Source organism: Mesitornis unicolor, unplaced genomic scaffold (assembly GCF_000695765.1).
Source record: "Mesitornis unicolor isolate BGI_N332 unplaced genomic scaffold, ASM69576v1 scaffold25816, whole genome shotgun sequence".
NCBI lineage: Eukaryota > Metazoa > Chordata > Aves > Mesitornithiformes > Mesitornithidae > Mesitornis > Mesitornis unicolor.
This window is the reverse complement of record NW_010192049.1, coordinates 97,337-123,973: the sequence shown is the minus strand read 5'-3', so window position 1 is coordinate 123,973 and position 26,637 is coordinate 97,337. Positions and strand designations below refer to the sequence as shown.

The 26,637-nt window shown below is 40.4% G+C and overlaps 1 protein-coding gene across 1 annotated transcript in view; it reads right to left on the bottom strand.

Annotated features, from left to right (window-relative positions):
* Positions 1–1,860: 1,860 nt before the first annotated feature.
* The window catches only part of ST7 (suppression of tumorigenicity 7), a 64,960-nt gene continuing 40,183 nt past the window's right edge, over positions 1,861–26,637 (bottom strand). The window contains exons 9-14 of the mRNA XM_010186952.1: positions 24,990–25,062; positions 23,357–23,459; positions 12,581–12,731; positions 7,912–8,004; positions 5,640–5,779; positions 1,861–2,181 (exon numbers count right to left, since the gene is read on the bottom strand). Coding sequence (XP_010185254.1) covers positions 2,086–2,181; positions 5,640–5,779; positions 7,912–8,004; positions 12,581–12,731; positions 23,357–23,459; positions 24,990–25,062 — 656 coding nt within the window. The 3' untranslated portion in view covers positions 1,861–2,085. The remainder of the gene's footprint in view (positions 2,182–5,639; positions 5,780–7,911; positions 8,005–12,580; positions 12,732–23,356; positions 23,460–24,989; positions 25,063–26,637) is intronic.

Below are 26,637 nucleotides of genomic sequence, written 5' to 3'. Positions count from 1 at the left end.
TTCTAGCAGAAGGCCAAACTAGTACCGTAGCAGCTGACAAACATGGGCATCAGTAGATAGCTAGATACACACTGATATGCAAATACATTCAAATGTTAACTCAATCACTGCAATTCATTCCTTTGAAATGTTGGGTACATATATGTGAACTATGAAAGGCTGGGAATAAGTGACACAAAAGAGCCCAGGACAGCAAGAGCTGACTATGCCGCAACCTTCTGATTTCCATCGACCTTGATTCTGACAGCACTGCTGTGAGGCAAACTAACTAATATAATTATCCCTAGTTTTACAGCTGGAGACACACTGGAGCACCTGCTCTAAAGGAGTTCTCGCTGGCTGTTCTAGCAAGTCAGATGCAAAGCTGAGAACACAAATTTTGGCTCATTTCACACTTCCTCACGCTGTCCACTAGCAATCCACTACCTCTAATCTTACGCCACATCCCACATTAAACGGCAGCCACACTAGTTTCAACATTGCAGTGAATTGTTTTGCAGGAATAATGGCCAGAAGTGAAAACCCTGTATGGAAATCCCCAACAGCGACACACCTCACCAGTTTTAACATTTAGCCACGGGGTTCTCTGATCTCCTGTCCTCCCTCAGGTCTCATTCTTACATTTGATTTCTCCTGGCGTGGGGCTGTCTTTCTTTTTTCTTCATAGCACAGCGGTGTTTGCTTTAATGTGGCACCATTGCTCACCTGGACAAAAATCTTTCTTCTACATGGAATGGTTTATCTGTGATCAAGAGGGCAAAAAACCACAATGTAATGCATCTCCTGCACATTCCTTTAATACCAAGTCCAATAATGGGAGTTTTGTCTTTGCTCACCCATTTCCTCATTTATAAACAAACCCGTGATCACAGCTTCTCAAGCTGCTCAACATTTTTAGCAGAACAACAAAGCTGAAATGGGAAAGTGGCATTTTGATCTGCTGCATGGAGTTTATGCTCCCCTATACGGAAGAGGAGTTGAAAAAAAAAAATCCTTGATGGACTTTCAATTTCTGACAGCCAGGACTACTTCCTTCAACTTCTAGATCAAATTCTTGCTCTTAGAGCTGGCCTCGTGCATGAGCAGAGGTGTCTGTGGGAAGTTTCCATCTACAGCGGCTAATTTATAAAAGAACCCTTTGCCTAAACCTCTCACAGCACCAGGATGACTTCCCGAGGTAAGCACTAATGATGAAACACCCATCTCTATTAATTCTGCATGAACTAACACCGATTTTACATAATGAGCTTCTGGTCCCAAGCAAGAGTTTATGCTAATGTTTAAACTGTACAGGAAAAAGTACCTGTTTTTCCATACTTGAGAAGTACTAGTGACGCAATAAAAACCCAGCAAGAAATATGTAAGTGCATAAATGCAATGGTCACTCACTACAAGTAAATTTATCTTCTCTGTTGTTACTTATGGTTTGTTCTGCAGAGAGAGAACAAAGCATAGAGCTTCTGAAGGTACTTGAAACAGCAGTGGTATGCAGAAAATCCATACAGTATGCGGACTTTTTGAAAATTCAAATGAAGCTAAAACTGAGATCAGTGCAGGGATGGGAATCAGAAGCCCAAAGTGCCATCCATACTGCCTGCAGAGCCCAAAGCTGCTTTAAGCAAGAGCTCTGACTGTCTAGAAGCCTTGTCTAGACTCTCAGCAGCGGTGAGGGCTTCACTGTAACTCAACTCCGTAAGAAAAGGCAGTGATACCACTGCTTAACTGTGGAGTTATTAGTGTATTTTCATTAACTGCACTGAAAGCCAGGCTCTGGCTGTGGTGCAGCAGCTACACCACACTTGTTCAAGAACGCAAAGCACAATCTGAGCTTTGAAGAAGCAGCCAAAGACAGCAATGCTGCAATACACAAAAGTTTATTTTTAAGTTTTTCTTTTCTGAAGGCAAAATATAATAGAACCTAACATCAATGTAGTATGTACAACAAAACAGTTTTCATATGAGAACAGACAATCCATGAAGAGTTTTTAAGTCTTAGAACTGCTTCCCTTTTTTATCATGCTTTCTTGTGGTCAACAAAACGTTGGCACAGAAGATGTCACGGCAGTCAGTCAGCAGGCGTGCTCCTCAGATCCTTGTCAGCTGGTGCCACAGGCTGGAGGGCAGGATACTTTCCACTTTTTCCATCACAAAGTTTAAAGGGGCAAAGAGGGTGCTGAGAAACTGCAAAGAAATCAGACACACTCAGATCAAAATCCAGGAGACAATACACCTCAAGTGAAAGCTGCCCAAGAAGACAAGAAACTCTTGCTGTGTTCCTCTGTGAAATCCTCCGGCATGATAAAAATGATATAATTCAAGTTTAAAGACTTCCTGCCAAATTCTGAGCCTTGCATATATACAGATTTCTGGATTATATACAGATTTCTGCAGTAAAGAAAGCAAAAGCCCCATTTTGATGAAGATCAAAGTGATGAACTACAGAAGTTTTCATACATCTCATGCCCTAGATTCAGGCTCATACTGAAACCACTAAAAAAGCTCAAACCAAAACCTACTGAAGGGAAAGAGGCTTTTTCATGGTGGCACAATCTGCCTGACCACCTCTCAGAGACAGAAAGTGTGTCTTTAGATTCAGGTTTGAAATGGTTCTGCATTATCTATAGATCTGCTATATACACTGAGGCACCACTAACTGGAATTTTCCTTACCCTTCTCCCTCTGTTACCGAACGAAGTTGGCAATGTTGAAAGAGGTTTCAATACATTAATATGAGGACACGGATATGTGACACAAATCAAGCAAATTGAGACCATGTCATCACTGGAAAAAAAACACTGCCAGAACTCAGGTACTCAAAGTACCAGGTACTTCACATCTCAGAACTCAGGTAACTCAAAGTGCTCCCTAAGTTTTGGGAAATAAATACATATTAAGTGTGCTTTACATTAATTGCAGTTCAACTGTACACATTACATACAGCTATGTTGGGGCATATGCAATATGCAAAGTCAGCCACCTCGAGACTGTGAACCCTGCGCCTTCTCACCATTCAGGCTGATGTGGCCTCACTAAAAACAGCTCTCTCCAGAACCGATTGGCAAAGAGCTGCAAGAGGTTTGTGTTTCAGTTACTGCTCTGGACCCCCTGTATTCACTGAAGAGAACTAAGCACTTCCAGAGAGTAACGTACCCATCCCAGGACCAGAACTGCCCTTTGAAATTGTCTCCCCTCCCTGCCCCAGCTGCAAAGGGGGCTGGCAGGGTCAGGCCTTGTCTTCTCCCACAAAGCAAGGAGTGCGGCAGAGTGCAGGGTGCTGGCCTAGGCCAGCCACACTCCTGAGCCGCCTGTACAGCTCCTGGCACAGCTCTGGCCCATGCCAGTGTCTCCTCAACAGAGCAGGGCAGGGCAGGGCCAGTTCCCAGCAGCCAGCTGTATTGAAAATGTTTCAAAATTTCAATATCCAACAGCCAGCCATTATAACCATTTCCTGGTACCAAGCAAGAAAATATCTGCAAACAGCTTTGCTGTTCACCAGAATGAGCTCTGTGCAGAGTTTAACTGTAAGTATGTCTGATGCTTATGATGCTTACACATTTTAGAGGCAATAGCAAGCATTCAAATTCTTTTTTTCCTCTTGGACATGTCTGCTTTCAGTACAGACACTACATCATGGGCAAGTTGTGCGTCATGGGAAAACCAGGTAACACCATCGCCAGTGATGAGATTTTGTCATGAGCACAGTTCGAAGAAAAAACTACTTCTAACTGCAGCTGAACAGAGTCAGTTGTAGTGCTAAAGGTCAACCTGAATAATGTCAATCGCAGCTGAATTAATGTAGCACTGACTTACCTAATCCTAGAGTTTGCTATTACTATTTCAAGTGGCTTAGCCCAAGCAGAAACACTCCCTCTGGTTAAGCTGTGGACTGTTTAAATACATATGTCCCTTTAATTTTGGCAAAAGCAAAAGGCTTAGTAGCACTTGATCTATGTGCTAAACTTGCACCTTCACATCCACTTTGATAAAACTCAGCTTTGTAAAGAATGCAAATTACATCCTTGTTAAATCAATGGAACAAGAATAATTTGCCTGAGTTTTATTCTAATTAATAGGAATTTTGTTGCTGAAGTAGCTGACTGTATCTCATAACAAACTCAGCAAAGTACCTGTAGCTTAAAACAAGCCATGTTTTTCTCCACCTGGAAAAACAGTTGGCCTACAAAATACATTTAAATTCATGGATATGAATTGACACTGTTTTGTTGTTTGTTTTTTTTCCACAGGGCACAGACAAGGCAGCACCAGCAGCAAAGACTTCAGGGTGGCAGACCTGGTGACGGGACACCTGTAAAAAGTTTGTTATTATTCTTTTGTATTTTAAAAGAAAACTTACCAACCTGGCTATTTCAAAGCTGGCAGAAAGCAGCTGTCTGAGAGCACCTTCTGAATAGCACCATTTGATTAAAACAGATATGCAACAGTATCATTTTAAGCTGGTGTTTGCATGGAGGAACTGCCTATCTATTGCTCAGTCCCTGCAATCTGATCTATGCGTTCCCTACCTCAGCGTCAGCAGACGCCCACGCAGATAAAATATCGCCCTGGACAAACGTGCTTGCTGAACAGAGGTCTCATCCATCACACAAGAAATATTAAAACAGACCATGTCAGCCATCTCAGGCAAACACAGGAATCAAAACAGTGAAAAATGAGTCTTTCTGAAGTTTCACTCATCTAAAAAATTTAACTAGGCACTAGACTTTTATACGTGACTGCTGACTCGAATTATATAGCGACTCCCTTGTTCATACAACTCTCAATTCTATTAAGACACATTCTTATTGCTACCATGTTATGAAAGGACTTGCACTTACATATTTTTAACGATTTTCCAGATGTTGTTATATTTCTGCATGACAATGAAGGAAATTTAGTAATACCTCCACTGCGCTGACAATTTTATCCAAGCCTTGCAATCAGAAATTTGCTCTACTTACATTCATATCTTATATGAATTCCAAAAGTCTTTCATTTAAAAGCCTAGCAAAAATTAAATCCACAAGCTATGAACATGCTTCTCCCTAACCAAGTGAGAAAGCTAAAATCTTCTCTCATCTTAAAGTTAATTCTATTCAGTCTGACAAAATGATCAATGAACAACTGGATTATTCCAATTTCATTATGGTAAGCGTCAAGCTTACTTCCAGGTACATTACAGAACTGGCTGGAGGCAGTTGGGGATATCTGAACAAAGCAGGTTCTCTAAAAAGGCTGATGAGCAAGGCTAACAGGGAGAGATTTTAGGTCATTAACTTTGACAGCTCCCTTTGCTGGTAAAAGTGGTATCTTTTGCTGCAGCTAATCTTATTTTCTGTCTTGTAAAGCTAAGGGAAGAAAAATCTTGATGCAAGAACTCCCACAGAGCCTTTTTTTGGTAAAATCACAAAAGATCTAGCCTAACAAAAAGAGCCATTTAAGCCAGACAAAACAGACAGTAGTGCGTTTTACTGATTAGCTCCCGTAACAGTAGTTCAAATGTGTCCCTGCTCACATATCTCCTGAAGTTTTATTTATACTACTGAATATGCAGATATTTAATATCCAGCAATATTTAGCTCAGCTCTTCCTGCATCTGTCTCTCTGCTTACCAGAAGAGAGCAGCAGCAGAGAATACTCACAGCTTTTGCGAAGACTCCCATAAGCTCTGGGAACTGGTGTGTCAGGAGGGCCAGCATGGCTGTGAACGAACATAGGCCAGCAGTGAAGAGGATGAAGAAGGGGAGCTCTTTCTTGGGGTAAACTGAAACTTCATGAAATGCTGTAGAAAAAAAGATGGGAAGGGGAATGCATTATATGTAAAAAAAACCCAATCAAACAAACAAAAAACCCCACAACCAAAACCAAACCAACACTCTTACATGGTTCGAACAACCAAAGACACCCAAAGATGCTTTTGAAGGAAGAAACATATAGAAGGTCTGAAACATCTAAGGCAAACGTTGTTGTGTCAGTCATCTCACTGACAAATAATTTTCATCTGAAGTTCTTATTTCTAGCTTACTCTGGTCTTAGGTACATGCTACCTTTGCCTTCCTTGTGTCACCACCAACCATAAAGCAGCTGTGCAACAACTAACCTCAGAAAACTAACCTAAAAACAAAACATCTAGGGTTTTCCGCGCACACAAGTGTTAGAGGGCAGTTGGACTTGACGATCTTAAAGGTCTTTTCCAACCATAATGACTCCATGATTCTATGATTCTGATTTTTAGATCTGCTAATTCATTCAGTTTAAAAAGAAAAACACAGATAATATGCAACTTCTCTTTGCTTTAAATTAAATTTAGAGATCAGGAAATACCTGATCATGGACTTTATAAGGCTAAGATTTCTTGTGCTCTGTTTTTTGCACTTGCTTTTGACACAGGCTTAAACTTGTTGTTCCGGTCTGTTATCCAGTCATGGCAAAAGTTTTGTGATTGATATTTTTAATTCAGATAGCCTATCAGACCTTAGTGTTCTGACATAATTCCAGCTGACTCTCCTTTAAAACATGCTCAGTTAAAGGGTCTGGACAGGTATGCAAAAACCCCTTTAACCGACCTGTGTCTGACACGGTATGTTAAACCCTTCCCCACTCTAACCCAAGAGATTTTGCAGTGAAAGGCATTTCCTGTAACTGCCAGAGCAGAACACAACTGTCTGCATATGCTGTTAAAGAGTCCCTGGCTTCTAACATTTGACAAGAACGATTCGTGTTGCATCTAAACGGAGAATGCCAAGCTATTCTGCATGACTTTGTAATTCCTAAATCTCCTGACACTCCACCCTTCCCAGCTCAGCAACCCTCTGAGTAAAGCAAGCAGAGCACTCCAAGAGGTGTTGTTATAATTAGGGTGATTATAATGGGGTGGGGAGATACTGTCGGTTGCCAAGGATTTCTGTGTAGTATCAGTGAGAATGTACTGTGAAGGAGAGACTTGCAATGAGTGGATTTTCACTGTATTATTTTCACCTAATGTTTACTCACATAGGCTTATAAAAAGTGGCAACACATTTTTCAGCCCAAACCAGACAGGTTCTGAATGAAAGAATACAAAGAGTGCAAATGCCCTCAAAACCAGCCTTCACAGCAGAAGCAGGCTATGTTTTACTTCTTCCAGAACAGATTTCTCTCTATTACTTCCTCAGGATAAAGAAGGTGAGAGAAGAATCTCCCTCCTTGGACTAACTTGAATTTGCCTCCCTGCAAACCCCTTCACACTTGTGTGTGTTTGACTTGTGCTCACACATGGTCCCACTGAGCTGGATATGTCTGTGTATCTGTATCTTGCAGCGCACTGGAAACACTGTTGACACTCTGCTAACACATGCCATAAACATATCTAATAAATGACTGCGGTAATTTCACATCAATCTCCTCGTAACAGCACACACGTCATTACATGAAGAAAACCCTTTCTTGCTATTTAAGACTGCTTTTCAGAAAACATCAGCTTAAGCTGTCAGAACAGCTGCATTAATGATCCAGCCGTCCTCAGGCAGGTTTGATCTTGCCTTGGAATTTAAGTAGCTGATGTGTCTACAAAAGACTAACAAGGCTGTGCCACTGCTTTTGGTTTGATGGGATGTTACCTTGTATGAAAGATCAGACACATTTTCCAGTGTCTTGGCAGGGGGAGAATAGCAAGATCCAACTGATTTACATCTCTCCAGTAATCTCTCTCCCTGTCCCTCCACTGTCAACACCAATAAAGACAGCTAATTGTTATGAATTATGGCTAGGAGCTGCCTCTGAAACCATCAAGGGAGCTCCAGAGACTCGTTGTCAGCTCGATTATCCTAATCCAGTGTATTTAATTTAAAAGGCATTGATGGAGAGAGCAGTGCTGCAGGACTCAGGTAAACGACTCTTCGATGTCAAAGATAAGAAGAGAAAAGTTGAACGTACATGGTAGTAGTTCTCTATCTGCAGTTTCTGTACAAATAGGGTAAGGGTAGAAAAGATGTCCTTTTTCCAGTGGATAGGGGATCATTCTGAAAGCTGAAAAGAAAACGGCACAGTGCACAAGTGAGTGTGGCAGTCACTGGGCATACTTAAATACATTTACAATTTTGAAAAACAAACATGGACAAAACATAACATTTGTTTGCAGACAGCATATAAATCACTTAATGAAATGACAAATTATAAACCTACACTTAGCTTTTAATCCTGCAAACCCTTGACTTTATCTTTATTCTTTGGAGAAGTTTCACGAGTACCAAGTGAGACCGCATTACAAGTACAAACATAAATGTGTGATCAGAGCCCACTGTACTTACAATTCCATACCCAAATTTACACATTCTTTCTTAGGCTTTTAGGCTGCAGGGGAAAGAAGTGTATCTGATGTAACATATATATACGTACGTATGTACATACCTACATACATACATACATATATATATATCTCTCTCTCCTACAAAAATGACCAGCCAAGCTCATGAATTCAGGACAATACTTGCAATTTCTGCACATCAAGCATAACAGAAGTTTTGTGTGGAAAAAAGAACACTACTTTTTTCCCATCACACTTCAGCAAACCAGGTAATGCTGATGACTCAAGCCCAGAGAACCAGTTTTCCAACATAGTCATGTTTTCATTTTATTTTTGGCAATCAAAGATTAATACTGAATTATTAAAACCAGATTCCTCACATGCATTCTTTTCAAATGTAGCAGATCAAGTCAGGTTTCCAATATAAATCTTCAGGTCATGGATTAAATAATACTTAATCTTATGCATTTTTAAAATTGAAAATAGTAACAGCAAGGGAGGGAAATGGATTACTAAATCTGGACAGTGATGATGTCATGGGCCATCTGAGTGTGGCTTATGGAAACATCCGAATACTTGACTGAATTATAGCTTTGCAATCAAGGCATCCTTTTCCATTATCCTATATATTATTCTCACCGTTAAAATGTCATCAACGTGTTATTCTCACTACTCCTATGAACTGAAGCAATATTTTCCTCAACAGATGTCCTAGAAGCACTGTTTATTTCAGATGTTAGCTACAGCCCACCACCACACAATAACACTCCATTATCTCTTGCTCATAAGGCAACCGAGGAATTGGTATTAAATACACAATACATCAGTATTTTCAGTTATCCACACTATTTGAAATAACATTAGCTGTATTTTTTTGGCAATTATATGGGTCTATTTATTCTTGATTACTATGTTTAAAGCAATAGTAAAGAAGGCAGAAATGCTCAAAGATTGTAAACCAACCTGGGCTGTAATGCTCTTCCAATATTAAACCCCCATTCTGCATAGCACCCCAAAAATCCATCTACAAATACAATAATCCAAGCCTTGTATGATCTTCACATGCAAAAAACTTGAGCATCTGTACAATAACATATGTGGAGAGATATTCAATGCTAACTACTCACTAACTAACACAAGCTTTTCCTTCCAACTTGGCTTAATATTTAAATAGCCAAGTCTCTTCTGCCTTACCCTAAACCACAGTAATATTAAGATTCTCATCAAAATAAAAAGGGATGGTAAAGACATTGCTTTTACAAAACAAGTGAAAAAAATGTCTGAATAGATTTTACTGAATTTAAAGAGTCATCTTTGACACGAGACCAAATATGGGATATTTACAGCAAAACAATTTATTTAGCGATGTTATCAGCCATGGAAGAAAGTGCTCTGGTTCATCTGTACCGGTTTGTGTTTACACAGGTACTTCTCTGCCTTACTCGTACAGTATTATGTGATCCTGTTCCACGTTAATCAATGCAGGTAGCACAGAGGCACCTTGTCATTCAGCTGTGTACTTGCTGTAAAAGCTACCATAGCATTGAGAATACCAAGGTTTTTCTTCTTCATGCAAACAACAGGAAATGTGACAGAAGTTTAGAAATCAACCATGACAAACAAGCACCTCAGACTCTCTTGAAATTTGGTTACATTTGAAACTACAGACTTTCTGCAGAGAGCACCTGCACCAAACCGAGAGCAATGTTTCACACGGTGTCACTTGGGTTTTTTTCACTGCACCACGACTAAAGCTGTACTTTGACTGAACGAATGAAGACAGAGCAGGAAACAACCAACAGTTCGATGATGATCGTTATTTTAATAACCTCACTTTTCTCAACTGTTGAATGCAATTTGGGAAAAACGCTCTGAGAATTTTTGAGTTTTAAAATATCACAAAGGCATTTCTGCATAAACTTTGCTAAGAGGCTGTCTTAATTAGAAGTGACTTTATTCTCCTCAGAAGCATTCAAAATGTGTCCCCCTCAAGGGACTGACTGACTGTACTGAATTCAGCTCAGTTCCCACAAGGTCAGAACTGAACAGTGTGCATTATATATGCCATATATGTGGGCATTAAATTCCTACATACAAGCTACTAAAGTGAGACCTGTGGTTATTTAAGCACACTGGCAGAACAGTACACTTTAAAGACATGGCAAGTACATAAATACCTAGAAAGAAATTGAGGGCAACTGACCATGTCCTGTATGTAGACTGTTGGTTAGAACTAGTATGTCATTACATTTCATTTCTCTGTCATGTTTCCACTGGTTTTAACTTACAATTGCACTGAGATGGTAATGAAACCTTTTGCAAGTAAAGGACATTACATGGACATAAATAGTTCACTTCATCCGTAAAGAATATTACCCAGACTAAGACATGGACCAAAAGTTATTACTATTGGACTGGATACTGGTGAAAACATTAAAACCTGTGGGAGTTTTTATAGGAGAGCAAAATCTGAACAAAATTCTTGAGGACTAGTGTACTGTTTATCTCTCTTCAAAATCACTGTGCAAAATGAATTCTGGGTTTTTCTTTAAAGGTTATGCAACAATAATAATTTACATCTTTACAGGCTTTTACACAATTATTAGCTAATAAAGCAAATATTCAGATTGCTGTGGAGGTAGTAAGGAGAGGAATCAGTTAATATAGTTAGATGAGAATGTCCAGCACTGCCTTCAGGCACAGATGACTACACTTCCTAAGTGGCAGGAGGACTTCAGGCCAGCCAGTTTCCTGTGCCAAAAGCTGGTCCCTTAGGGACTCCCCAGCCTGACAATGTACAAGATCTATTCAGGATTCCCTGCAAAATACTGCCCCAAAATGATGGGATAATAAGCCTTGGGCTGAAGGACTTCTGTAAGCACCTGGAAGAGAAGAAACACTACATAAAAGCAAATCACTGAAAATAAGCTACTGGGAAGGAAGCTATGAAAGAGAAAATAACAGACTGGGAGAAATAACAGGAAAAGAGTGAGGAGGTAGGACAGAGAGCAATGCAGCAGAGCAAACCCCAGGAGGTAATGGCATGGCTAACCGAGCAAGGTGTTCTATACACCTAGAAATAAAGCCATGACTTCCTCAGGGAGCCTATGTTGCAAATTAGGCAAGTTCAGGCCATTTAATATGGTGACTGAGGCAGTAAATCACTTTTACAATGGAGGTATTAAGTATGTTTCTGTAGGAATTATCATGGTGACAAACTGTGCCTTTTTATAACAAACCTAAAAGAGAACAGCAAATGGACAGGCTAAAAGAGAATGGGAGAAAGCAGAGCAGACAAGCAGGACCAGATTACAGACACAAAAATCTGCATTAAAACAAACCCACAGAGGCTGATTCTAAATGGCACTTTTTAATTCTCTGGAACCTGAGAAGGGCACATCTCAAAGATAGGATAATTTAGGTTCAAAGTTTAGTATACAACTCCAACCTCCTACTCAAAGCAGGGTAACTTTCAAAGTTAGGTCTGGTTGCTCAGAGTCAAATGCAGTTGAGCTCTGAGTATCTCTGGGCATGGAGATCCCCCAGCCTACCAGCAACCTGTTCCAGTGCACAACCACTCATTCTGAACATATTTTCCTTATGTCTAAAAGAAATTTCTCTTGCTGCAGCTTATGCCTATTGCCTCTCGTCTTTCCACTGTGCCCTTCTGAGGAGGCTTTGACTGTGTCTTCAATATTATCTCATCAGAAGAGCAGCAACTGGATCCTTACTTCACCTACCAGAAGGTTTTCATTTTTTTCCAGGTTGAATAAAACCAGCTCACTCAGCATCTTTTCCTACTTCACATGTTCCAGCCTCCTATACATCCTAGTGCTCCTCCACTGGACTCACTCCAGTTTGTCAATTAAATACTAATGAATAGTAAAAAACAAATCAGTATTTTATGTTTTTTTTGTTGTTTTTTTTTCTGCTTATAAGGCACTTCCATAGTTTCCTAATATCAAAGCATACAAATAATGACAAACAAATCTGTACAACTCTGGATTTAAGAAGGTAAATTATTATTCCCTTGTCCATGAGTAAGAAAATATGTCAGAAAGAAGACAGGCAATTTTGTTCAGTGTTACACAGAAAAGACAATCCAAGAATTCAGAACTCTCTTTCTCATTTAAGTGAAGTCATGTTTCCAGTTAGAATTTCAAATATCACAATGCTGGTGAGGATGTAACTGACCTCCAAAATTCTCACATACTATACTACACAAAAAATGACTATTTTCTCATGACATTCAATAAAAAATATTTGATTAGCTCCTCTGTAAGAAACATAATTACTTACTGCCTTCCCATGTACAGTGTAAGAGATTCAATGCCCCCTCTACTCTTTTCCAGTGTTGAAGATGAAAGAAAGCATATGCTATTGCTTCACTGTCCCCTCTCTTCAGAATATGTTCAGGGGGCAGAATTAAGCTTTTCATTTCTAGTAGATACTGCAATAAAAAAGTAGAACACAATTATTTCAGCGGTCATAAAAAGCACAAAAAGCTTGAAATCGTACAATGCACACTGAAAGGTCTATTTCCCAAAAAGTACTTTCCCTCATAAGTTTTTCATCAAACATGTAACATCACCAACTGCACTTGAAGATAACTGAAGATAATTGAAGACCAGGATATGCCGGCAGATGGTTAATGTTCTGCTCTTCAGCTGTAGCAGAGGGACTAATAGAGAATTTCAAAACAAGATGTCTCCCTTATAAAAGGAGATGGGAAAAGGGCTCAAAGCAGAAAAGATAATCTAATTACAAGAGCTTTTTCATTATAGATGTTTGTAACTAAATGAAGAAGACATTAAGCAGTTTGATGCACATAGTCTTTCTATAAGGAAACATGTAGTAGTCATAATTTGCACACAGGTTGCTTTACTGCATTGCCATCAACTGGTTGCAAGGTCTATGAATACACAAGGTTGATAGCCATGAAGTAGCTACCAACAAATTACAAAGTAAAAAAAAGTTACAAAATGTAACAAATACCTGATTTCCAGCACAAAGCATTGGATGTTTAAACTTGCTACTTGAAATAGTTATTGAAAATGCTATGACAATGAAAAGCACCACCAATGAAACCCACAAGCAATTCTCCCTGTTACTGGATCCTCCATAACAGAAGTGGGCAAAACACACACAGGGTTCATGCCACAGGAGAGGACAGAGGACAATATTTAAGCAGGTGAGTTTTCCCTCCTTCCTCAGCCCATGAGCTAGACCACTACCAGTTCAGCAGATGCTATCTCATCACTGGTGTTACTACATTCCAGTTAGTGGAGGGGAAAGATATGCCCCTTACAGGCATGCTTTACAGGGAAAGGAGTGACGGACAGAAATCACAGGCTGCCGAATCAACTCATGTTTGTCAGTTCTCCTCTGAGAAGGGTAACGTTACCCAGCTGTGCCCTGACTGCTCTTCCATAGCATAAGGGAACTGTTGCTCTCTTCCACGATGCCCAAAAACAAACGTTCTCCTCATCAGACTACTTAAATTAACACAGGTGGCAGCAGGTGAGCCAGGCAGCAGACTGTCAGGTCCTTATACAAGGTTCAGAAAGGGAAGTTATGGTTAATCATCGGCAAAAAGAGTGTGAATGTGCGGCCCCTCCACTTCCCTAAGGCCTCTGTGCCTATGCTCTGGTCTCTGCTTTGGTCTGGAAGAAGGACTGCAGGATCTAGGGACTGACAAGAACCCTGTGCAGGCGCCCAAGAGAAGGCAACTTCATCCCAGAGGTGAAACAGTGGCGTGGGTAGTGGTGACCTCCCACAGCCCCTGTTAAATGCTGACTTTTGTGAACAGGAGACAGCAGAGCTTGAGCATCCACTCAGCGTGTGAGCTGGTGCGGAAACGAGGAGAAAAGAGGCCAAATGAAATAAATGAGGATTGAAAATCAGCCTTGGGGAAAGAAAGAGGAAAGGCCAGAGGGAAATGAGCACAGTGACATGGAGGGCATCCTGGAGCTATTGCCCCTTAGCCTGAAGGAGCCTGGAAGGAGCTAGCAAACAGGTAAAGGACTTGAAGAGACCGTGATCAAAGCAGAGAACTGTCAACCCTGGGAAACAGAGAAATACTTCAAAGAGGAAAGAGAAATCACACATGTTTCTGATGGAGTATTTAAGGACAAGAAAATGAATTAGCAGTGGGAGTAATATGTGTGATACTTGGATTTTCTCTAAAGCCTTTCAAAATAAATTGGAGAGCTGCAGAACAGGTGGATTAATGGAGGAAGCTGCAATTTAGAAGGCAGAACAGGGGATTAAGAGTGGCAGAGGGAACAGAATAAAGAGCTGACAAGAGGAAGGGAGCTGCCAGGCTTACAAAGATACAGGAAACGTCTTATTCACTGCCTTAATGAATTTGCCACTCTCTTAAAAGCATGCATTATACCTGATGAGCAGAAATGAATATGGCTGTAAGAACTGCAGATTTCTATCTGTTTTATTAATTTAGACCATGACTCCTATTTCCTTTTTTTTCAAAAGTAAATGAAAAATTAAGTTCTCAATATTTAAATATTTCAACTAAACGGAGAAGAATAAAAGCCATGTACTTATTTGTAGGAAAAGAAAAACCAGGCAGAAATGTTCTATTTCTAAGAATGCTGAGATGAAAATATGTTATTTTTGATTCTTGTGTATTGCTTGCTGTCAGCGATTAAAAAAAAAAAATCAAGTGGAAGTACCAGATGGAAGGATATATATTGACACTTGCTACTCATTCTTAGTCCTCACTCAGTTGTGTTTACTTTCCAGTCTGCATTTTTCTCAGTTTCAGAAAGAAAAATAGACTTTTAAAAGTTCCTCAGATCAAAAATGTGGAACACTCCTCCCTCATTACTCTGTCACAGCTACTTTCCCAAACAAAAAGTCCATGATCAGGTTTGGTGATATTCAAGAAGACCCACACATAAAGCTGATGGATAGCTCAAGTCTCATTTGGGCCTTGTAACGGTTTTTCATTTATGCACAAAGGTCAGCCACACCTTTTGGGCATCCAAGCTGTCCATGAATTTATTCTGGAGGCATTTCCAGAAGGAATGCTAATTGTACACAGTCTCAGAGACACCTCGTCTGGAACACTCTGTACAGCTCTCATCAGGCACTTTCAGAAATGTAAAGATCAAATTCTACAAGTACAGAATAGAGCTATTCAAAGAAATGCCAAGTCTGCTTTGTGAGAAAGCATTTAAAGGCCTCCATCTGTTTAACTTCTCTAAATTGGAATAATGGGTACCAAAAATGTCCCTCGCTGTACACAGGGCTTGATGATTATGAAAGGAGAGAGATGACTGTCCATGAAAATTAGGATGGTCTGATGTCCTAGAATATTATATCAATTTGTGCATTGCTGTATTATCAAGGAGAGTTCAAGAGCCCAGAGGGCATTCAAGGTTCCTGGAGGTTTAGCTTAGATATAGGATAGCCAAGGGCAGCCCCCTTTTATGGTAACTGCAGGCAACTGGCACCCAGATACTTGACAGGCAGGACTGGAGAGACAAGCACAAATACAGGCTGGGTGGAGAATGGCTAAAGAGCAGTCCCGAGGAGAAGGACTTGGGGCTGTCGGTCGACCAAAAACTCAACATGAGCCAGCAATGTGCGCTTGTAGCCCAGAAGGCCAACCGCATCCTGGGCTGCATCAAGATAAGTGTGGCCAGCAGGGCGAGGGAGGCGATTCTGTCCCTCTACTCTGCTCTCTGGTGAGACCCCACCTGGAGTACTGCATTCAGTTCTGGGGCCCCCAATATAAGAAGGACATTGAGCTGTTGGAGCAGGTCCAGAGGAGGGCCACAAAGATGATCAGAGAGCTGGAGCACCTCCCCTGTGAGGACTCACTGAGAGAGTTGGGGCTGTTCAGCCTGGAGAAGAGAAGGCTCCAGGGGGACCTTATTACAACCTTCCAGTTCCTGAAAGGGTCCTGCAGAAAAGCTGAGGAGGGACTTTTTACAAGGGCAGGTAGTGATAGAATGAGGGGGAATGGTTTTAAACTGGAAGAGGGTAGATTTAGACTAGATCTTAGAAAGAAATTCTTCACTGTGAGGGTGGTGAGACACTGGCACAGGTTGCCCAGGGAAGTTGTGGATGCCCCCTCCCTGGAAGTGTTCAAGGCCAGGTTGGACAGGGCTTTGGGCAACCTGGTCTGGTGGGAGGTGTCCCTGCCCATGGCAAGGGGGTTGGACTGGATGAGCTTTAAGGTCCATTCCAACCCAAACCATTCTATGGGTCTATGAACTGAGTCCCAGCAATCTGCTGTGTTTCTATCAGATTGCCCATGAAACCAATACAGTCCTCCTGAAACATTCTGGACTGGACAGATAAATTTCAGTGAAATGAAATTAAAAAACTTTTTCTTCTAAAACTATCCAATAAGTTGCAGTTCTCATGCTGCCCATATAACGTGTGAATCACAGTTCTGATGGGCTTCTGCGTGCAACAAGTATCTCCAGCTTTTGGAAAAAAACTCAGCCAAAGACATCTGATTCTAATTTCTAAGAAGCTGCTATTGCACTTAATCAAAGATACTACACTAGACAAGTGCAGTCTTCTGTTCAGCCACCAAAGACTTCAGGGTGGAAATCTGACTATTTACATCTCAACATCTCCAAAGGCCTCAGTCGAGATCACAGCCCTTGTTGTTACAGGACTAATACAGACACAAGATCCTACTGTGCCATACCACTTCATACCAGTATGAACTTTATCTGGTGTTGCAAGAAAACCATCTACACATCTTGACAGACTCCCTGTGAACTGTAACTCCTGATACACTGGCATCCCCTCACATTCAACCTCAGTCTTTACAATGTAAGTAATAAAAATTCACTACATTTCAATACTTTGAATATACAGGGAAGATGGGAGCCCTCTGTCATCGTGACAGGACTCTGAACCCAAGTGTGGTTCCACTTCAGAGGGAGAGTCAAGTAACAGGCTAAATAAGAAACTTAGCAAAGAGCTAGCCATCATGGAGGAAATGGAGATGGCAAGCCCAGCACATCCTCAACTGCATTTGGTTTTCAATGATGAATGAAGTTTAACTAGAACAGGAAACAGCATGTCATCACCATCGGGGGTTATCATGTTCTTTTAAAAAGGCATCAGCTCAGAAAAGACAGCCTAGAAAATTCCAGCCAGAATGAGCTTGTTGTAATCAAGTTATGAGTGAATACTCAAGTTGCACAATCATTTCTGTCAGCAACAGATGGCTCAATCAGCCCTTCTCCACTGCATTGTTTTGGCTTGGATTTTTTTTGTTGTCTTTTCTGTTTTTTCTGGTGTCTCTCTTCTCTCACTCCTAACTTTTTCCTGTCAAAACCCTGTATTTTAGGAGTTACAACAAAGGCAACTATTTTTCATGAGCTTCTACAGAGGGTTTCTGGGCTAGTTACACAACACTAACAGATACTGCTCAGCTATAGCCATTCTGCACACATTTGGGAATATGCCCTTCAACAAGCATTTGGAGGGTGGGAAGGGACCTTGTTCACATGAAGTGCAACATGGTGGAGTTTGTATTTCTCTTTCTTGAATTGATTGAATTATTTATTTCATGATATTGACAACACTCCTCTGCTGGGAGTGCTTTTAACATTCCACATTAATGAGCTACTTCAATGCCTTTTATAAAATAAATCAACCTATCTTGGGCAGGTTTCCTTCTTTTCCTCAACTGTGCAATTTGCCTCTAAAATTACAGCTCAGGCTGCAAATAGGCAATAGTCACTCCCGCACCTGTGACAGCAACCCTCCAGGCCAGAATATGAGAATTTAACATTGTTTGAACAGGAACTCTCCTCCTCCCAATGGGATGAACAGCACAAGCTTAGAACAGTTTCAAAATACTGGTTTCTACATGCCCAGAGAAGCCACTTTTAGGTCACCTTACAAGTTCTCCTTGGACTGATGGTAATTAAGGAGTTTGGCCTTTTTTGCTGGAGATACAAAACCAAATGTCTCTCTCACTGAACAGTTAAAAACTCTTAAATATGTCTGGAATAGTTTCTCTGCAATATCATGGGATGTGCAGAACAAATTCATTTCCCATCTGGTTTATGAATTTGTTTGCATTATTTGTTTCTATTAGCAACTACAACTTACTAGAAACCACAAATTATATAGACAGTTCTTATTTAAAAAAATAAGTAAAAAAAAGAAATAAGGAGGGATGAAACAGAGAACAGATAAATTGTTAAAAGTGTTTAAGTCAATGGTTTGTTACAACCTGTTAAGAAACTGTTTACACACAAAATTGGCTTTTCTCAAAGTCACATCAATATTTAAATTATCCAATTCAAATGCAGCAAACTTCAGTAGATACTCTCTTTAAACCAACTCAGCTCCTGGCTCACATAGCAAACCCATACAACTGTGTACAGAGCACACTTCTGGCTTATGAACAAGTAGATATCAGGACCATCATCTGTTTTCTCTTCCCTTTGACTTTACTGAATAGCTCATGCCTCACAGATCACAGGGAAAGGGGCAACACACTTTTCAGGGGAACTTTGAATGCAGGGAGGGAGCCTTGCAAATCGGTTCAGAAAGGGTGTTCCACAACTGAGGAATGTCCCAGAGACAGCTGGGGCACTTTATCAGCATTAGCTTGGGAAAGCTGCATTACATATAAGTGGGGAAGCTCCAAACACAACATGTAAATAATATTAATAAAATCTCGTGTGTGTGTACGTGTGTGTGTGCATACACATATACTTTTTTCCCACCCACTCCACAAATTATGTACTCTCCATGACATAGGATGTACTACTCTCTTTTCCATACAAAACCCTCTGGAATTTTTGAGCAGCACTTTGTCAGACAGCATCAGCACATTTCCTTGGGACCAAATCTCCACAGTGCATGGTGCTACACTAAAACAAGAGGAAGCCAGTCCATAGAATGGCTGAAAAGAAATCAGACAAATCTTCACAATCAATCACAGAATCACAGGATCACAGAACGTTAGGGATTGGAAGGGACCTCAAGAGATCATCTAGTCCAATCCCCGTGCCGGAGCAGGAACACCTAGATGAGGTTGCACAGGAAGGCGTCCAGGCGGGTTTTGAATGAATCAGTACAATCTGTTGTGATTTGACTCATGGTGAAAATCACAGCTTTTTGCTTTGTTCTCTTTCCTGCTGTACTGCTGACTTCAATCTGTTTCTTCTACTAAAAAGAACCCTGAGTTCTGCCCGGTGAAGTGCTTTCTTTTTACATAGGCAATCTCTGCCAAAGTATAAGACTGTAATTCGCTGTAGCAGATTTGTTTCAGTAACACAAACAAGACAAACTGTAGACAGACATAGTATCATTTATCAGGTATTTTTCTGGACAGCTTAAAAAATTAAGCCTCTTCCAAGCACAGAATCCTTTCTCCAGGTAAGATGTCTTCAGAATGAGAAGTTTTGATCAGTCTGACAGTGGTTCCATTTTAACTGCGGTCAAGAAGGAGATCACCATTGACACACCTGAGCTAGCCTTCACCTGCACAGCTCAGCTTCAGAAAAAGCATGGCCATATCTGCTGCCCAGCTGCCTGGAGACATCTGGCAGGCTGCACTGAGCTCTGTGTTGCCCTTGTCCACTTAAACAAAATTCTGGTATCTCCACGTGTCACATCTTGGCTCCAGTGTATTCCAAAAACAATGAGAATTTATCTCCTATGGCTGAGACTTGACAGACTGATCTCTGGGAATTAAACTGTCATTGAAATGTACTAAAAAACAGAAGAAGGTTATTTGCTGGAAGGGTGGGTGCCTGAAGAAAGACCATCAGCCAGGTCTCTGTAAAAAGCATTTTTGTGCAGACAGAAAATAAAAACCAAGGTGATGCATGGTCATCTAGAATCAATGAGTGGGTGCCAACATCTCCATGACATACATACTGAGAAGACTCCCAGAAACAGGCATGCACACTGGTTTCTATGTGGAAGCAAGGTGTTTTTGCAGGATTTCTCAACTTCTGTGTAAAGGTGGAAATCTGAGACTTTTAAAGTGCTCCTTCCTAAGGCATTCCTACATCTTTGGATTACATGCAGAAGAAAGTGTAAAACGTATACGTGACCTCTGTAATATCCCTACGGAACACTGGACTGCAATCTGGTCATAATCGCCTAGGGAAAAATCAAGAGCACTGTAAGGATCCCATGGTTGTTTTACACAAACCTGCAGTAGGTCACAGCAGGAGACTTCAGTCTCCCTTTCTTGCTAAATCCAGCTCAGCAGCATCTCAGTGTATTCAGAGTGTGTTTCTTGCATTCTCTTTGCCTTCGAATCTCATTAGCAAAAATCTGCTATTTCCAGATAGATGTTTTGTAAATGCACATACAGAAATAATATGTTTATGGAATAATTCTAAATTTTAATAATTTGCACTGAAAATGGTAAAATTTCCTTTTGAGACAAACTAGAAACACACTGAACGATTTTTTTTCCTCTTTAACAGTGCAGTTCCCTGCTTTCAAGGCTTCTGCTGGGAACATTGTAAATGCTTTAAATTTTGTCACCTTTGCAATTTATTTCTTCCTCAGTCTGAACAAGAGACTCATTAGTGTTTAAATCCTAAAGAAGCTTTGAAGATGTATTAGTTTTGCGGCAGTGTTAGATTTCTTGTAATGCTGCTTCCTAAAACTTATCTCCATTTCATTAAGAACAAATTGGATATGACTTCAATCATAATTGAGTGGAAACTGAGGTGCAATATCCATACTGTGTACCACCAAAAATATATTTTTGCCACCTTAATATCCTTTAGCTTATAGCAGAAACAATTACTGTGAAATCAGCAGTGCTGCATATTAATTTATATTAGGATACACTGTTTTAAAGTTAAAATATGAACTAAAAAACCCTAGAGTCTGGTCTTGTTATAGCTCATCATCCTGATATAATTTATACATTTCACAAGGGCTTTCCATTTCAAAGTGACAGACTGTGAAAAACTGAGGGAATCAGTTAACAATGTGAACTGACTGAAAAGCTCAGCAACTTAACAGGGGAAGAGGACTGAAATTTCTTTAAATCAGAAGTACCGAAAATAACACACAATCTGCATTTCACCCATAGGGACACTGGTCAGAAAGGAGATTCAGCCTTGCATTGAACAGCCACCGAAACAGAAGCAGGCTGGTGAAGAGGGGTCACAAGTGATGAATGAAAGTGCTGATCTACAAGAAAAGCAGGATCTTGGAGGTCTGGAAGTACAGAGGTTATGGAGCAACTGCCACAACTTACAGCAAGGTAGATTTTGCAAAGGAAGTCAAACCAAGGAAGAGCAAGCTTTCAAGTATAAACAGAATAAGAATAAGCAAAAAGGTAGTAAATTAAGACAGCCTCAGTTTCAAGGCAGTGAAGAGAATGGAGACAATATCAATCAGGGTGTGCAGCAGGAGCGTGTACATAAGGGGAGGCCAATGCAGCCAATGATCTCTGTCCCTGAACATTGAATGAACCAGCCCTACAAACAGCCAGACTTGCATAACTGACTTAAACCAAAAAATCCCCGTTCAGAATCAAGTGATCCAGTGATGGAAAAAGGAAATGCAATGTTGCTCATTTAAAGAGCAGGGAAACAGTATGTGTTAATCTGGCATCACTAGTATGCGAAGTGTTAAAGAAGATTTTGATGGAAAGATTTATCAAGAGCATGGCAGTAAGTCAGGAAAACGGAACAGGCTCCCAAGGAGAGCTCATGACAGCCTAAACTGGTATCTTTGTTCAGCAAGATATCTAATTTTGTAGACAGCAAGGACAGAATACTCTAACAGGGCTCCAGTAAAACATTCAGAAAGGTTCATCCAGAACAGGACTGCAATAGAGAGGTAAACAGGCAACCAGGCAAAAGAGAAATATGAATGGTTGTGTTGGTGCAAGAACCACTGGGATGGAAGAAAGTAAACAGAACTCCACAGAAGCAGTCCTGGAACTAAACTTCATTTAATATTTTCATTTTATAGCTTGGCACAAAAGTAGATCAGCTAATAATACAAAGGGACTTATCTCACCTAAATCCTGTTGTCTAAAAACCAGGCTTTTACTGGAAAATAGTTGCTCCTTTCATAGTCAATGTAGAAACAGGCACCTCGGAGGGAAAGTCTGTCTAGAGATGTCTAAGATAGTTCCTTCTTTCCACTGCCTGTAGAGGAAGTCTAGATGATTTTATTAAACAAACAGCCTAACTTTCAGATAGCTAAACCATGCTATTTAGTGGTTGGCATAACAGATACAGCTCACAGAGAAAATATTTAATTCCTGCAATGCAAGGGAATGAACTTTCTGCAAGCCGTGTGTACATATGGGAGAGGTTTTGGGTTTATCTTGACCAGACTTGGTGTTCAGCTGTACCTAATGAATAGGCGCTCCACATTAACATACACCAATCTTCCGCTCTCCAGTGGGGGCTGTGCACTTTCAAAGTGGAATACTGGTCCAAAGGTTTGTGGGGTGAGGTTCAGAGGCAGATCTCCAAAGGCCAAAAAGCATCTGCCTCTAGTTTGCCTTTTCCGTGAACTTACTGACTGCAATACTGAGTATCAGGTGATGAAATAATAAAATACATTAGCCTTTCGTAGCCCATGGGCAAGATTGTTACTGCTGAGATATGCATCTAGAGAGGGGATTAGGGAATTAGAACATAAATCCCTTCTTTTACTTTGTAGTTCTCAGCAATTCTTCATCTCTGAGCTTTAACTTAATGACGGGGTGCTGCATAAGGAGTTACTAATGCAACTTATATGAAGCACACCATGAACTCCAAACAGGTTAACAATAATCTGTCGTTACGTATGGCTCTGTCGTGCAGCATAGCATTTGGTGGTGTCTACTACTGCAGTCCACCATGTAGGTGTCGCTTATACAGAGTACTCCAGCTAAGATTTCAAGCTGTACATTCCAGAGTAGAAGGCACTGAATATGAAATACCAAACAAAAAAATACCTGTGCATACTATCAGCTTCTTTCCCTTCCCATTGTTTGCTCCCCTTTCCACAACATCACTCATTAATCTAACAGAGAAATCAGGAGTTAGGTCCTCAGCAGTCTTAAAGCTACAATAACGCTTTCTCCATACTCACTTTTGGCACATGTGGATTAAATTCTACTGCTCTGTGAATAGCTTCTACTGCATTCATCTCTGCAGTACTCAACCCTCGCCTTGAGGCAGCCTCTGGAGAAAATCTGCAAAAGCAAAGAAACAAACACAGCAGGTCAGAAACGCTAGTAAGAAAAAGCCAGAAAAGGAATCTAGAACATGGGCCCAAACTGAGTCAACTTCCTATGTTCTCCAAACTTCCATAGCAAGTGGAAACACTGAATGATCTATTATATCAAGGCCAACGAAAATCCCAGCAGAAGTGGAAAGCATGTTTTCATCTAATTATACCAGAAAGTCAGTTCAAACAGTCCTTTCTCTGTCACTAATCTAAATTTGGTCTAGGTACCTTGCTAAGGGGCATATTCAAGGCTGAAGTCGCAGAAAAAAGAAAAGCAAAAATAAAAAAACAATGCCAAATTATTGTTGGAGGGTTTCTATGAAAAACAGGTTCGGGAAGGTTTTAGGGAGGTTCCCAACCCAATGCCCCTGGGTCAGGTTGGGATGGAAGCACGATGCAGCAGCAGTAGCGGGTGGTCTACTGGCCGCAGCACCATTGAGGGTAGCATGCCCAAACTGTGGGCAAATCATCTGCCCCAGTGAATGAAAAACCAGACCATGCAATCTCTTTCTCACCTCACACCCCACGGCTAACTCCAGAGCTGTACTTGGCAGGCAGACACCACAGGGAAAGCTGTGACAACCTTAGCCCTGCCCTCCCAAGCTGGAGTCGCTGTGTAGGGAGGAAAGATGTTGCAGTAGGTACTGGCGATCTACAGGATAAAAAGAATGAAAGAAAAATTACTTAGATCTTGTTGTGTACATACACTTCAAAAGCAAAAACTGTCAGGATGTCAGTCAAGAAAATGGCTTTCCACTCTACTTGCTTTCCAACTTTAGGGAGGCATTCGACCCTCAGATGCACAGACACAACTCTGCCTGGGATTTGTGTGAAGGCATCTGAGAGCAGAATTGGGATCTTTTGAGCTCTATCTCACAAGGAGTTGAGCACTCTTTCAGAGCAGGCCAGTGCTCTCAAGTCCACAGGCATCAAGTAGATGTGCTCAGCACCTTGAAAGGTTGAGACCCAAGAGAAAACCGTAACAGGAATGAGCAGATACTCGTGTCTCTAAAAATCTGAACATCATCTACCTCTCAGAAGCCCTGACATAGTAACGCTAAATCCACCTGCCACTATTTAAGTAGATGAGCAGTCTTCTGACAGTACTTATAAAATGACATTGCTAACAGTGCATCCACATCTATTTATTACCTTTTTGTGGTCAGGTTTATGCAAAGTTGAAGAGGTTCAGCCACACACCACCTTTTAGTTGCATCATCATTATACTATCTAGGAAGCCAAAGCTCACCCAGACAGTATACATGAAACTGAAACAAGAATTGAATTTATGCTCTTTCTCTTCTTTTCTTCTGTAATATTTGAAGTGCAATGTTTGATCACTTCAAATTTTTCTTATATATAAAGTAATTTTACGATTTTACAGCAGGACTGAATTCTCCTGCTAACCCAGCAGATTGTTAGGGTGTGGGCTCAGCTAAGAGAAAACCCGAGTTAAATCAGGAATTTTGTTGGACATTAGTTCCTATGCACTTACTTGTCAGAGACAGCTCTGGCTTTGAGCAATGCAGCTGTGTAACATATTGTTGCTGATTTTGGTAAGCTTATATCTGTTGAAAAGAAAGAAAAAAAGTAAACATCTGAAGATTTAGAAATTGGAAGAAAGAAAAGCGTTTGATACTTCAAAGTATGCATGTGCAAAATTATTAAGTGAATTCAGAATATGTTCTAATCTTGGGACTTGTACTCCCATGTCACAAGGATTTTTAAATTTCCACCCAATATACAGGCTTTAAAACCTGGAACTGCTATTTAAGCAGCAACTGGGTTCATTAGAGAACTAATTCAAAGAGTGACATGACAGAGACATAATGAAAGAATTCATTACTTCATACATAAATGTATCGGTAACTTGGGATACATGAATTTTTCCATAGTTCACACAACTTCTAAGTAATAGCTGAGGGCTATCTTATTCACTCCTCTTGTTTTCACTCAGAAGTAATTGTCTAAAATGAATATGTGGCAGCTATGCAAGTTAAGACAGCTATTTAAGGAATAACAGATTTGACCTGTAAGCAAACAACCACTAGATTTATGGCAATTAAAGATCAACAGTAAAATAAGGTCCTTTGTCTCGTAAGGAAATCCTGGACCAAAATATTCACCAGACAGACATTTTATGCTGTGCCACAGACACAATAGAGTCATAAACCTGTCTTAACCCATTAGTTCAACTTCATTTATACCTGTTCTCTACCAGCAGATTGGCACAAAGCATCCAAAAGGTAAAGAGAAATGCTGCTTAACAGATTTGAGTTATAGATGTGTTCCCACTGCTACAGAGAAGAATTGACTTCCACACCAGTAATCTACCCAGCAGACACATATTATCTAGTGACTAAAGTATTCCAGCATTAAAAAGTTAAAGGTTACAGCTAAATGATTTTTTTTTAAAAAAGAACAACCCCCACTAAAGCCTGGATTCTGCAAACACTTCTGCACACTGCCTGTCCAGTACTGTAAATAAATGCCAATGAAACAGTCAGTGATAGGAAGCATTAGGCCCTGAGATAATATTATAGCTTCCTATATTAAACTGCAAATACATAGCGTAGTAAACACAAGGCACTGGAGTGGACCCATGTGAAAATGAAGAGCAGCTAATCTGACTATCGTTCTAAGAATCTATCTATCCCCTACTTTGTCAATAAAGTTGATTAGAAAGACAAAATTACCACGGAGGTTGGTAATTTTAGAGTTAAGAGAAACTTATGATTTACTGAACGATTTATTGTGCCTTGCAAGACAGGGCTCCAAAAAGCAGTTAAAGAGGACAAGCAAGTCTTATCTCTCCAGTCACCATCCTTCACTCATTATCAACCAAGTAGAAGGTTGTTCTGTTACACAGAAAATGTTGCCAGAATGACTGAGGCACTTTGAAAATGCTACCTGTTAAATCCCCTCTATTGTCTTTTTATGTACATGTACTTCAAGTATGAGATGTAAAGATCTTGTTGGAGGCTCCCGTGTAATATATTTCAACTGTAATTCCACTGGAGTATGTAATTGTAGGGACTAAAGTAATTAAAATCAACAGTATGCGAAGCAGTCTGGGTGATAGATATGTTAATTACTACAGTAATAGAATCTAGCTACTGACACAGACATGAGCACATCTTAAT